The sequence below is a fragment of the Hirundo rustica genome, chromosome 5 (assembly GCF_015227805.2).
Source record: "Hirundo rustica isolate bHirRus1 chromosome 5, bHirRus1.pri.v3, whole genome shotgun sequence".
NCBI lineage: Eukaryota > Metazoa > Chordata > Aves > Passeriformes > Hirundinidae > Hirundo > Hirundo rustica.
This window is the reverse complement of record NC_053454.1, coordinates 71,880,475-71,893,793: the sequence shown is the minus strand read 5'-3', so window position 1 is coordinate 71,893,793 and position 13,319 is coordinate 71,880,475. Positions and strand designations below refer to the sequence as shown.

Sequence of the window (13,319 nt, the reverse complement as noted above, 5' to 3'; positions counted from 1 at the left end):
CAACCCACCCAACAAATAATCTGCTCCAATCCAAAGGGCTGGCAGGGAACAAGGTATAACAAAAACATATTTCCCGTGCCGTTTAGCACGGCAAACGGCGCAGTACAAAACTCACGATACGCCACCATATGGCTTCTGCCACATTATTTTTGCTGCTAATGTGAAACAACGTGCACCGTGGTAGCTGCAACAGCCTCAACGCCACTACAGCCTGTTTGTGCCAGGATTAAAGTGGTTTCTTATTAATTATTTAGGCATAGCACTGTATTTAAAAAAAAAAAAAAAAAAAACCCTGAGGATGGAATGCTATTATTCTCGTTTAGTTACTTTTCACCTGGAGTGTGATTAAACTGCTCAAAAGTCAGAAGTCCCAATGTTTCAGCAAAACTGGGATGAGAAAACATAGCTTACCAAAAAACCACTAAGCCCCAAGTCAGCAACCCAACAGAAATCCCTGTGAAAAGGCATAGCCTCATAGCAAGCAATAGTTGAGCAACTATCCTGAGCCGTAAAGGGGAGACAGAAGCAGAGAGCTCTGTCCTGCTGTGATGAGCTGCAAACTTAATCAGGATCCATACTGGCTTGAAATATGTAATCTGTGCTGTCCATTTCCCTCCTCCTCTGTGTGTGTGTGTACAGATGGTCAAAACCTCACAGCTAACCCTGAGCGATGGATAACGAGGTAATAACACTTCCCAGCCTCCAGCCTCCGTGGTTACCTCCACATTAACATCCAAACTGCATTATGCAATTCACAACGCCAGAAACAAGAGTCTGGTTCACCAGTCAGGCCGACTCGTTAGCCAGGAAATGGTTAGAGCAGCTACATTTCTGTACCTATTTTCTGCTCTTTAAAATGGTCTATGGCTACTGTAAACATACACATCAAACCATCTCTGTGTTCCAGCTTCAAGAGAAAAAGAACAACAACAAAAAACCACTGGAAAAAAACCCCCAGCCCCCTCCTACCCCGACTTGTCCTGAATACTAATGCTAGAACTATTACAAAATGCTAATTTGGTACCAGCAACCTATGATTAAAAAAACAATGAAGCACCTCAAGCACATGAATTAAGGCATCATCTTAAACATGGTTTTTTCATCTTAAGCTAGAAAACCCTTATATGTGCACATCTGGGCCTTTTCTTGCTCTTGATGATCTCAAAGCTATATTAAAGATGCAAATCTTTATGTAAGCTAGTCTAATGCATTTGGGGTCTGAATGAAAGCTGAAGGCACCGCAGTACTTTTAAAGGCGACCATAAATGAACCCAAAATTTCAGCTAAGATTATTTTCTGTCAGTAAACACCCCCTGAAGGCACTTCTCATGGATTACTGGGATGCCTGTGGAGTTACCTGAGTACCATCACCTGACATCCAGTATTTGGTACAGAACACAACTACATGCTGTCGTACTTAACATACTGAAACAGTCAGGGGTAAAGACGCAGCTTCACGACACTTCTGAGGCAAGAGTCTCAAAGATTTCGCAACACTAACAATTTCTCTTCAGAGTTTTTGTTTCCTCTCCAGTTGAAGGCATAGGAAAGGCTGATCTCCTTCTCCGTGCTGCAGGGTTCACCAGCAGCAAACCTTGACGTGGAAACCTCAGTGCTCAATTTCTTTTTGTGTGTTCTAACCATCCAACACCGCTATATCGAACTATTGTACTCTCATCTTGCATTTGTGCATAGTACCTAACTTACCTAATGCCTTCCACCAATGGAGTGAAAAAGTAGGCAAATCTCCCAAAACTTCTTGCAAATGTACTGGCCATTGATGAGAAGGAAGAACAGATTGCTTGGCCAGGACCAACCGCTGAACCTTTCCCACTCCATCCTTCACTTTCTGCCTAAAACACTGAAATGTTTAGGACAGGGATAAAGACCTAACCCTGGTAAAAGCCTGGTCAAAAACCAGCCAAAAAAAAAAAAAAAAAAAAAAAAAAAGCAGAGATGAAAAATAGAATGAATCCAGACCAAAACTTCCCTTTTTACAATGTATTTTTACCAGACACGTGTATAAAGGTTTTAATTTTGCTAACTCATTATAAATATTCAATAGCTCCCTACATCAATAGTATCCTTGACAGATCCATAAGCAAGTACTTGACTCTAGTTAAATGCTCCATAGGCAACTTGGATGAAAATAAAAGTTCCTCCTACTAGCGATAAAAACATTTGTGCCATCTACAAACCCAGAAATACATCAAATCAAAACACGTAATGCCAGGTTCTGGAGCACAGAGAAGCTGAATACCAGGTCAGAAAGAACTAAGCCAGGAAGTTAAAAAATAATTTTATTAATCTAATTTTTTTCTATTTAAAACTGTAGCCACAGATTGATTATGTCCTTCAACTGATAAAACATTTGCATTGTTTGCACGCAATTAACAATTACAAAGGTGCAATTAAAACCTGCAAGAGGTAGAGCAAGTCTCCCCTAAGCTCTCCCAGAAGTAGACAAAGAAGCATTTCCACTTCAGATCCAAGTAAACTACAAAACTCAACTAAATTCTCGTAGACTAAGTACTGCAGGAAACAAGTGCTTCACATTTGACAAGAACAGAAGTTAATTTTTTTCACCATCACTTCCACGATTCTCTTTGCAAAGAGTTTGCTTCCTTGAAGAGAGGGAAGGCAGTTCAATAGTGAGTACAAGGCAAGGGGGACTCGCCAAAATGACAGAGATTTATTTCAGTGTCAGGAACTACTGTAAATCTCAGCGGTTTGCGAGGTACCATCAGCTGGCAAGGGGAGGGGATGAGAGTCAGAATCTAACTGAAACATCACGGAGAGTACATGCCTCAAACCCATCAGAGAGAACAGCTCAGGGAAAGAAATTACAGCAAATCTAACAAACAATTTCCATTAGATGTCTTGACTTGGAGGGGCTATTTCACAATTTAAGTTTCTTTAACATTTCCAAATCTGGACAACTTTCTGTTAGCAGCTCTGAGGCACAGTAGTGAATCATCATCTTTTCCTCCATTATTATTGGGTTCTAGAGCCTGTTCCCACTCTTACCTACAAGTATTTGCCATTCTTCCCATTTCTTTCCCACCTCAGCCTAACACCACCACCATCATTTTGACTTTGAGAAAGCAGCAAAGACATAATAACGACGTATATTTGTATATATTTCCCCCCTTTAAAACTGATTTTGCTCACATGAAGGCATAAGCAATCTAAAGAAGCGTCCCTGAGCCATCCACAGCTTTCACAAAAAGCTGCCTTTAAAGCTATCTAGTTCTCTTCCACCTGATCCTATAAAAACTGCTGGCAATTTCCCCCACCCCCCCCATGCCTCTAACATATTTTCACTTAGCACCAGTTTGATGTATAAGATCTGACAGCCAGGCAGTTACAGGCCACCTGCATCACTGTCTCCATGACAACAGTGAAAGACAATCCATGATCCCATGCCCTGGTCACACGTTTCAATACAGCTTATCTGTCCAAAGCCACTGAGTCTAATGGAAGAGAGTAATTACAATCTTCCACTCATTGTCAAAATTCTCACCATATAATGCTCTTCAAAATTATTTTATCCCTCTCTCATGGCTGCTTTGTGGGAATAAATAAATAAATAAATAAAAGGGAAAACAAACCCCAAAAGAAACCTGAAGTGGGTTTGGAAGAGAGAGGAAGAGTGGAAAGCAAGTCTGTGCCTGACAGAAAAATGCAGCAGTGTGAGCAAACTGGCTCCTTGCAATGCCAAAGGACTAATCAGAAGCGGGGGAATGTACCAACCGCTAAGAGGGATACATGAAAATTTCTCTTCTATTCATAGAGCATCACTTAAGATCCCTTTGGTTTTGCACTGGAGGTGAAGAGAGGATATTAGCTGCCCTCTTTTCCCCTCCCCTTCCTGGAAAACTTCCTCCTGTCAGAATGAGCAAGCACCACGCTGCGCTGTGCAGCCGCAGCAGCCTCAGCAAGCGGCATGGCTCTGCAAGACGACCATGTCGCTACAGGGAGAGGGAACCCTGAGTCTGAGACAGCAGAGCAGCAGCTCCTCCTCTGCACCCTCTACAACAGACCATCTCTTAATTTCTCATTTTTAAAGCAGAACTGCAGGGCAAAGCTTCAGAATTTTACCCTTTCTGACTGCTGTCCCTAAAGGATCACTGCATTCCCCCCATCTCTGGCCAAAATGTTATTCCTTTGTCTGTGGCCACAGCCATAAGGAGGATGGAGATCGGGGCAAAATGATACTCAGTTTGCACCTGTAAAACAGGGATAGGAATACCCTGCCTCGTAGGAAACTGAGAGGACAGAGGGAATCCAGCCATGACACAGACCACTTATTCTGAAGTATGGCAAATGTTGAGTACCTGGACTCTCCTCCTGCAGCAGATACAGATACAACACCTCCTGGCACAGAATTTTCTGCTGGAGGATTAGGTCGCATCCATAACAAATGAGAAGCTTTGCTTTCTGCTTGATACTCCGCGTCCCAACCCTTCCTTCTCCTCCAAGCACCCTCATGCAAATCAGTCAGCACGTCGACGCTCCAATTTACCAGGCATGTAATAAATACCTCCTGAATTAGTAAAATGTGATGAATCAGGAACAGACAAAAAAGATCCAGTAATTTATTAAAATGTTTCATCCACCCATGCCCGAACCACAACAGTAAATAAAATGTCAGACGACTGCCCATTTTAGAGACATATTTTTAGTTGAATGCTTTCGGCCACAGCATTGGCACCAGGAAATGAAAGCTTCATTCACAGCACATTACTTTGCATTTGCCATACAGGGTTACCCTGGCTCAGCTGACACAGTAACCCCACTGTAGCTCCGGCCCCAGAGCCCCGACTCTCAACTCCCAAACCACAAGGTAAATAAAAAGTCAGTCTTTTTTTGGCCTGTACTTACAGGAACACAAACAGGGCTGAGGACCCTCAGTCCCCTTGTAGCTCAAGCACGCATTCGAAATAACCTTCAGCATTCACGGCAGAATTGCTTTAAAGAGGAGCAACGCTGCGATTTAATGACCGCCTTTGAACGCGCCAGCCAAATAAAACGTTACGGCCAACAGAGGTAATAGCATCCCGAAGTTTCTGTAGAGCGGCCGCTCCTTCCCGAAGGCCGGTCCAAACCTGCTCCTGCCCCACAGCGTGGCACAGGGACGCGGGGATGCGCTCCGAGGGGCAGCGGGCGCGGCCCGCCATGGGCTCCGCAGATCCCACAGGGCACAGCTGGAAAACCCCTACTGATGACAAGCAGGCAAAGCCCTGCTTTCACCTGGCCTTTGGAAGGGAGAGGACTGGCTTTTCTTTCAGCTGGGGTAAGGCAGGCACCCCAGCAGACGGGCATGGCTTTACGCCAGCCGAGCAGCTGGCCCGGGGCTCCCCCGTGCAGAGTGCCCCCAACTCCTTCCTGCCTTCTGGCACCGGTTCAGCACCATCGCAAAGGGAAGGGTGCCACCTACAGCACTGCGCACAGCGCTTCCTCCGGCACCATGGCTCGCCTTGGACGTCTCCCAGTGAAGAGGTGATCAGCGCCAGCCCCCCGCGATGGAGGCTTGGCGGCTCTTCCATGACGCAGACAGGCAACGTCCTCAAACTGGTTTCTCCTCCCAGGAACGCAGAGGTAGAGCGTCTCAAATGGATTCCTTGCCTTCATTTCCCCTTCTGCTATACTTGCAAGTCAGTACTATCAAAACCACTGCGCTAACTTCTTTCTTATTTAAGTTATCTCCGAGTGTCAAACATTATTTACTTCAGAACTCCCTTAGAGAAGATTTGGTTCCTGCCCCCTCACATTTATGCATTTAATTCCTTTCCCTCTCCTTTCCATGGGAAAGATCAATACAAATAACATATTTTCAGTCTTGTGCAAGCTACGTCTTTTGGAGTTCCTCTGTGCGCAACACCCAGCCTCTGGAAAGGAATCAGAGTTGAGGCGCCTCTTCCTGTTTCTAATCTTACTAAACTACTAGCAATTCATGCAGGGGATGCATAATCAATAGGTAGAGTCTGCAAGCCAATTCCTGCCTTTATGGAGGAGCGCTGGATCTATTTGTCAATGCTAATCTGAGATAAATGTGCCTATGCAGAACACATCACACACACACACACTCTGTCCAGAAGGAAGACAAAGAAGCTGAATAAGTCTGACAGAGCCCGCCTGCCACTGTTGATGGAACAGTCAGAAACTGAATGGGTATCCATAGCCACTGCAAGAACTAAAAGCATAATCCTGTAAACCAGAAAAACAGTTTAGCTAAATATGAGGATTAGGTTCTCCTCTTTTCTTCAGGCTCTGCTTTTTATTATGCAAGAATCTTTCTAATTCTTACAAATTTGCCATGAAAAGCAAGCTCTGGTCAGAGTCTTGAGACTCTTCCAAGTCAGGAAACAGGAAAAATTAGCATTAATAACTCTTTAATAGTTTCATTCACAACCGCCCCAGTGCTTTCCCTGCTTGGGGTGACTTCAGGAATGACTCCAAGGAGCCAAAGGCTACAACAGCATGCTTCACTGAACTTGATGCGGTCAGAAGGCACCTTGTCTAGCAAACTCTGGATAGCAGGAGGTGAAATGTGCCAGCAAGTGCCTCTCCACGTCCAGGGGCCTGTGCCTGGGGACAGGCACAAAGCAGCCACAGGGAATAGCCACACACCACCACCACACGGGATCTCTGCTGGCGCTGCGTACAACCAGTCTGGAGTGAAAAATCTCACGGGAAACAGGCCAGAGAAAAGTCACAGGTCTATCTTTGCACTAATCCGGCCAACTTTGGTGCTCTGTGTCTCTGGTGCAGTTCAGCTGCCAGAGGAACAGCAGCTGGGAAGCTCCTCCACCAGCATATCCCTGCCTTCCACATGGCCGCCATCCAAACACTGGGCTTCTACGGGGTGATGGCAACTTGCTCTCCACAAGCTTCCTTCACATCTACAGCTGCTGCAAGGACATCACTCCTCATCACGTGTGGCACAGGGTCGTGGGCAACGGGACAGAAGGACACGCTGCTTTTGCTGGGATCTCGTGCGTGCACAGGATCACTGAAGGCTTTACACTGCGGCTGCCTGGCAGCAAGCCAGCTGGAAAGGGCCAGCTGGAGAAGAGAGTCTGGTGTCCTGACAGCAGAAACCCAGTGCGGAAATATGTCAAAAACCCAAGTGCTCAATACCAGAACTCTGCTGTTCTGAGGCATTTGGTCTGTTAAAGGTCTTACTCCTGTGGTAAGAGCTGTCAAAGACCTTGAACCTACATGGAAACCACTACGACCCAAAGAATCTTCAGCCTTCAGAAGGGCAAAATCCTACCATTGACATGGGTCAGAAAATCTGAGATACAGCCTCATCTATCTGAATTTATATATATAATTATATTTACAGCCATTTATACATAAATAAAGACTACTGGGAGCCAAAATGTAATGAGTACAATAGGCAGCAGAAAAAGGCAAACCCCGGACAACTACACAGAACCACAAACAGAAATGTGAATCACACCTGAAAGTGAGAGGAAACATCCAACAGCGACCAGAGAGATGTGTACCTATGCAGCACATGCTTCCACATCCATCACGCGTCTCCTCCAAAAGCAGAGGTGCCTTCTGCAGGCCAGTGCTCCAGCTGGCGGCGTGCTGAGGAGGAGAGGTGTAATACCTGATACCTGCTCTGTCAGCTGAGGTGTTTTCAGACACACACAGCACCTACAGATGCCCCCCTGCACATACAGTACTTCCATTCAGCGACAGATTCTACAGTTATGAGCCACCACACTCACAAACAACAAGTCATATGTTCAGCTGGACACGTCGCCTCCAGCTTCATTGTCACTGCACGTGTTAGTATCTAACTGCACGCTTGTTCTGGTATTTATTTATCCTCTCAGGCTTAATCTATTCACATTTAATTTTCACACAGGTGCGGAATCCTGCACTCATAACAGCACCTGTCTGCTAGGCTTTGCAACCACCCGAAGGCATGCCTAACTTGTGTTGTCTAAGACCTAGTGCTTAGGACGTTTTTTCCCCTACGTTTAAACTCTTGTCTTGCAGGATCTTTGAGTTTCAAAATCTCACCTGAAGCCTAAGGATGGTGCAGACTTGCCAGCTGGATGCAATATGAAGAATGGAACCAATCTCACCAACGCCTCCCTAGTTTCCCCCGAAACAAGCAAACGCTTTTCACGGTACTGACCTCTTGCTGGAGCCAAGAAACTCAGCTACTTCAGTGAGAACTGTTGTAATAGAGCTCCACTTGTAGCTGACTGATAGACACAGACTCAGGAGTGAAACCCCCTTTCACTGCTTCTTGCTCAAACGCGTAAGGATGGCTTTGCTGATGGAAAGAAGCGTATTCATCTCACCACCGTTTTGTAGAACTAGTGTTTGTATGCAGTCGGTAAGCATCCAACCCACGTAACTTTGAATCAGTGCTCAGTCTTTCCTCAGGAATAAACACGAGAAATCCCCTACCAGATCTTGCTGAAAGGCAAATTCTGCCACAAACAAGCCACAGCATTCCTCCCTCAGTACCAGTCCCCTATCTCCCTACAGCCGGCACAGGCTGATCCTAAAGAACACGTGCAGCACATTTCCCTTTCTGTGATATACAACAATTCAGAGATTTTCCAGATGAAAACAGAAAATACGCCATGACTGAAGACTCCCATATGTCAACAAGTAAACTAGTATTAGCTGCAAAGAAAGCCACAAATCACATTCAACCACTTCTCCTAAGTGAAGCCTGACTAAAGGGAAACATCTACAACGTGAGCCTGGATGCCTTTGCTAATGAGTAAGGAGAGGTGTTGAATTACAGGCTGCCACAGGCACTTCCCCTGAAAAAACCCAGCTTTTAGGGAAGGTGAGGACTTGCACAACAAGCAACTATGGAGAAACCAAGAGAACCCTTTCGGTAACCCCAAACTCATCTTGAAACGCGCACTGCGCTTTCAGCCAGCCACGATTGGTAAAACTATGAGCACGCTTAACGATCAGTTGGACACTATTGACATCGCTGCCATTTCCACCACCTTCTCATCATGCCCTTTCTAATGAGTTTTCATATTTCACATTAACATTTGTTCTATTAAACCCCACACCCACCTACAGGTGTGCGTTCCTGAATCTAAGCTCTGTCTGGAATGAATTGTACTTATCCGTACGGACTAAGCCCGTTCCAGGCCCTCCCAGTCCTCAGACCAGATCATCTGCTTGCCAGCATCTGCAGAAAAATGTTACATTTAACTGAGGCTTCGAGCTGCAGAAAAAGCGTTTTCTAAAAAACAGAGCAATAATTCCTCACCAGAAGGAAAGGGGGGGGGGGAGGGGGGGGAGAGCAAGGGCAGTGACTTCAGTACTGTTTCTGTTAATTAGCTATACTAATTAAGGAAAAACAATTAGTATGAGAGCATAAATTATTTACTCCAGCATAACTGAGGGCCTGGTCTGAATTTCACACAATGCTTCAAAGATTTTAGCCGTTGTGAACACCGATCAGATTGGGGCCAAGCATTCCAGATATCATTAAACACAGAAATAAACTCTGCAGGTATTTATTGATTAAGAACTGTGACGAGTGATCATTTCCACTCTCGTGCCACTTCATTAGGTATCCATTTTTATTCCTAGAATATAACCAGGTAGCTCATTTTTCAAGACTTCATTATATACAGAACTTTAGTGCCAAGTGTGTCTGCAAAGAAGTGATATAGGTGCATCTGTCTACGTTCTAACGCAAACGTAACCGGGGAAAGAAGATCGAGCCACTTAAATGTTTCTACATTCATTCTTTTTTCCCATGTAATTGCTTTCCCATTTTTCCCACAGTCCCATTTTTGAAAACCTATTTTTAGTCTATCAGAATTTTATCTTTTTCCATGGTGAGAAAGGAAAGGTTGGTCGTAGTCGAGATTTGCTAATGTTTTCCTAATCACAGAATCTGTGGGGGAAGAAAAGTATGCAAATATATTTTATTACCCTGCACTTGATATGTAACTCCAAAGAGCAAAAGAGAAGAGTTATGCATCTCCCTTACATGCATATCTACAAATTAAGAAAAGATCACGATACTTGAGCAATCTCCAGTTTAGCACTTTCCGATATGGTCAGCCAGGTTACAGATGACAAAACACACTTAGGTTATTCCCGAGGTACAAAGGCTGTAATTAAGGGATGTTGCCACACCTCTTAACTAAACGTCCTGGCGTGAAACATGTCGTATTACTCTTCAATTTAAACACAAATGCATCTTTTGTCACAATGCCTGCTCACTAGTTTCCAACAGGGAGAGGGGATGGTGGTGTGCTCTTCAAAACCCTCCACCACAGCAACTCTGCACTTCTGCTGTGCGCCTAGACCAATGGACCCCTAGCTCACACCTAAATTTCTCCAAAACTTCTGCGCTTTACCTGAACACGTTGTCCTTCCTCATTGTTTTAGACACTCAAAATGACAAATGACCCCAAAAATGCCAGCTGATGAGTCGAAAGAACTTTCCCAATATATCAAAAACCATAACTAACTTAAGTAAATAAAAGTAATCAATTTACCCTAGCGAGTAGAAGAGTCCATTTATGAGATCTGATTGCCCTGAAGACACTTTCACCGCCTGAGCACAGGTAAAGCCCATCTGATCTGGAGACTGGGGTGGAAAAAATACCATTTTCTCTTGTGACTTCAAGTTAAAGGAAAAGAGACAGGGAGGGCCCGAGTCTGATGTCCTTATTTAAGAAAGAGGAAAACAAAACAAAAAAACCAAACGTCATCAAGATTTCACTGAATTTTAGCCCAGTAACACACAAACAGAATTGAAAATGGTAAAAACATGAAAGAAATTAATTGTATATAAAATTGTATAAGTTTCATTATGATGCAAAGTATTTACTGCTTATGAACATCTGTAGAAATTACACTGTTGTGCTGCATTATCATCTCAATTACACCATTAAAACTACTCAACCCCTTCCTTATTCTGATTTTAGGTAAGTGTTACACACACAAAGGAACATGTTTAAACCGATGAGCACAGCAAAGGAAGCGCAGATAGGTATCAGTCAAACAGTGTAAGCAACTTTAAATTGGAGGATGGAATAAGTGTAAATGGCAAAGGGCCTCAGTCCCAGCACATTCCCACTTCATCTGAAGGCAGGATGGCTGACATAAATCCAAGTGATTTGAATTGCTGAATTTCAACAGGATTTAAATGATCAAGCAGGAAATCCTGATGTGAATAAATCGGTTTGGGAGCATGGTTGGATTTGTACGAATTTTTCTAAGGAAGGGTCAATTCTTACTGACTGGTAACTATTAAAGTGCATTACTTGTCAACTCCATACATTGCAAAACCGCTGCATTAACAGAGCAAAATACAGTTTCCTAATTAATTTCCAAAAATACCTTCAGTGCACCTGTTATGTAAGAAGAAAAGTTTATCAAATTTTTTTGCTGTATTTACCAATATTTAAAGATTAGTAGATACCTTGGCTTTCACCTTACGGGAAGCAGAAATCTCCTCCAGCCGTCCTCACACTCAGCTTCCAGCCTTAAACAAACTAATTCAATCTAATAAACTGATGAAGACACCACGTCAGTATCAGCACAGAAGGCTTCTACTGCCCTGTGTAGAATTTTAAGACACCCTTGCTCCAGAATACTTCCTAAATGTCAACCTTTGCTGCTTCAAAATTTCAGTATAAATATGGTACTTAGTTGTCTTTTTTTTTTTTTTAATGGTTGGATTATTTTAAAAGGTGACAGCAAGTTTAGGCATGAACTATCCTATTTTCACATCCCATTTGTGTTTTGAAAATTAATTTTAACTTTACTACTAGAGCTCATGAATCTGATTTAAGAACTAGGTAAAATTCAGTCTTTCAGGTGGGGAGAGTGTGTGCATTAAAAAAAAAAGAAAAGAAAAAATCAAATCGCACTCCAAACAAAAGCCTGAGCGAGAAACAGAAATAAACACCTACGACAAACGACTCATGAAAGAATAACTGCAGCTGACGTAATAATAAATTTTTTAAAATAAATAAATAAATAAATCACCCTCATCCATCAGTTTAACCTGGTTAATTTTGAATTATCTTTTGGGAACACAGACTGCAAGTAACTAGAGGACAATAGCATTAAAGCTGGATGGGGCTTTCAGCAACTTGGTCTAGTGGAAAGTTTCCTGTCAGTGGCAAGGGGGGCTGGAAGTAAATGATCTTTAACATCCCTTCCAACTCATTCTGTGACTCCATAGCCACCTCAAAACCTGGGCAAAGAAGAGTTCTTTATGGCCCTGAGCAAAAGGAGCATTAGGATATGCTATTCAAAATACCTGTATCTTGTTCCAATTCTCTTGTCTCACTGTTCCAATGCCACCGAAGTAGGTGAGTCGCATGAAAATCCAGGTGGAGCGCACGCGAGGGGTAGGACACTGCTGTCAGCGTGATTTTCCACCGTGACAGCAACCATGCCATGGGAAATTTGAAAGGAACGCCTCAGACTGCTCTGCAGTGATCAACAGACATGGCTGAGTTTTATCCTCCTTCAGCTTGCAAAGAGCAGCATCACTCCTGTTTGCAGGATAAAAAGGCAGCGGGTTTTTCCTCTCCCCAGACTGATCTCTTTTACTAAATACGGGAGCAGCCCTTGAGAAAGACACCAAGAACTGCTACTTTTACCAGGATAACCCACCTTGGGGTTCTTTCTTCTGTCTAAGTGAATCCTTCCCCTGCTGCCTCTGTCAACTTTCTGGGGCAGAAGCTGAACAACCAGGGCAGTCAGGAATACATCCACATAAAAGTGCTCAAAGCTACACTGAACCTGTGAGCGCTTCTCACACATCAGCCCATGCCAAAAATAGGAAAAAAACTCAGGCAGGAATATTATGTTTGTTTTAGAGCTCTTGTCAAATCTTTTCCCCGCCGCACAGAGCGGGCGAGCGAGACTGAACAAAGTGCATCGGAAGAAACCACTGCAGAAAAACATCAAACGAAGAAAAGAAAGTAAAATAAATCAGAACTGGGGAGACGGAACATGAAAGGGACGCACATTTTTTACGGCATCTCTTTCAAATCATTTGCTCCTCTACCCCCAAACCAGCCAACAGCTGGGGTTTAGCCCAGCAGGACACTGGTGCTTCGGCCACTGCTGACCAGCACATCACATCACATCAGCCAGTGAACAGGAGTGCCCATCTCCTGCCTCCTAAGCCTCCTTGCAGCCCTGCACAGCACGGACAGCTGGCTATTTTTATGCCCAGGATAGCGTGTGAGCTCTAAGCTTATCACCAAGGGTTTCCCCCTGCACACAGGAGTAATGCCAAGGACTTTTTTTTATTTTTAAATTGCGGAATGGGCTCC

At 43.9% G+C, this 13,319-nt stretch overlaps 1 protein-coding gene across 5 annotated transcripts in view; it reads right to left on the bottom strand.

Moving 5' to 3' along the window:
* Positions 1–13,319, bottom strand: part of MAML3 (mastermind like transcriptional coactivator 3) — a 232,396-nt gene that overhangs the window by 202,621 nt on the left and 16,456 nt on the right. The window contains exon 2 of one of the 5 annotated variants that reach the window (XM_058420705.1): positions 12,293–12,530. The exons of the other annotated variants lie outside the window; for them this stretch is intronic. Coding sequence (XP_058276688.1) covers positions 12,293–12,355 — 63 coding nt within the window. The 5' untranslated portion in view covers positions 12,356–12,530. The remainder of the gene's footprint in view (positions 1–12,292; positions 12,531–13,319) is intronic. 5 annotated transcript variants of the gene reach the window in all.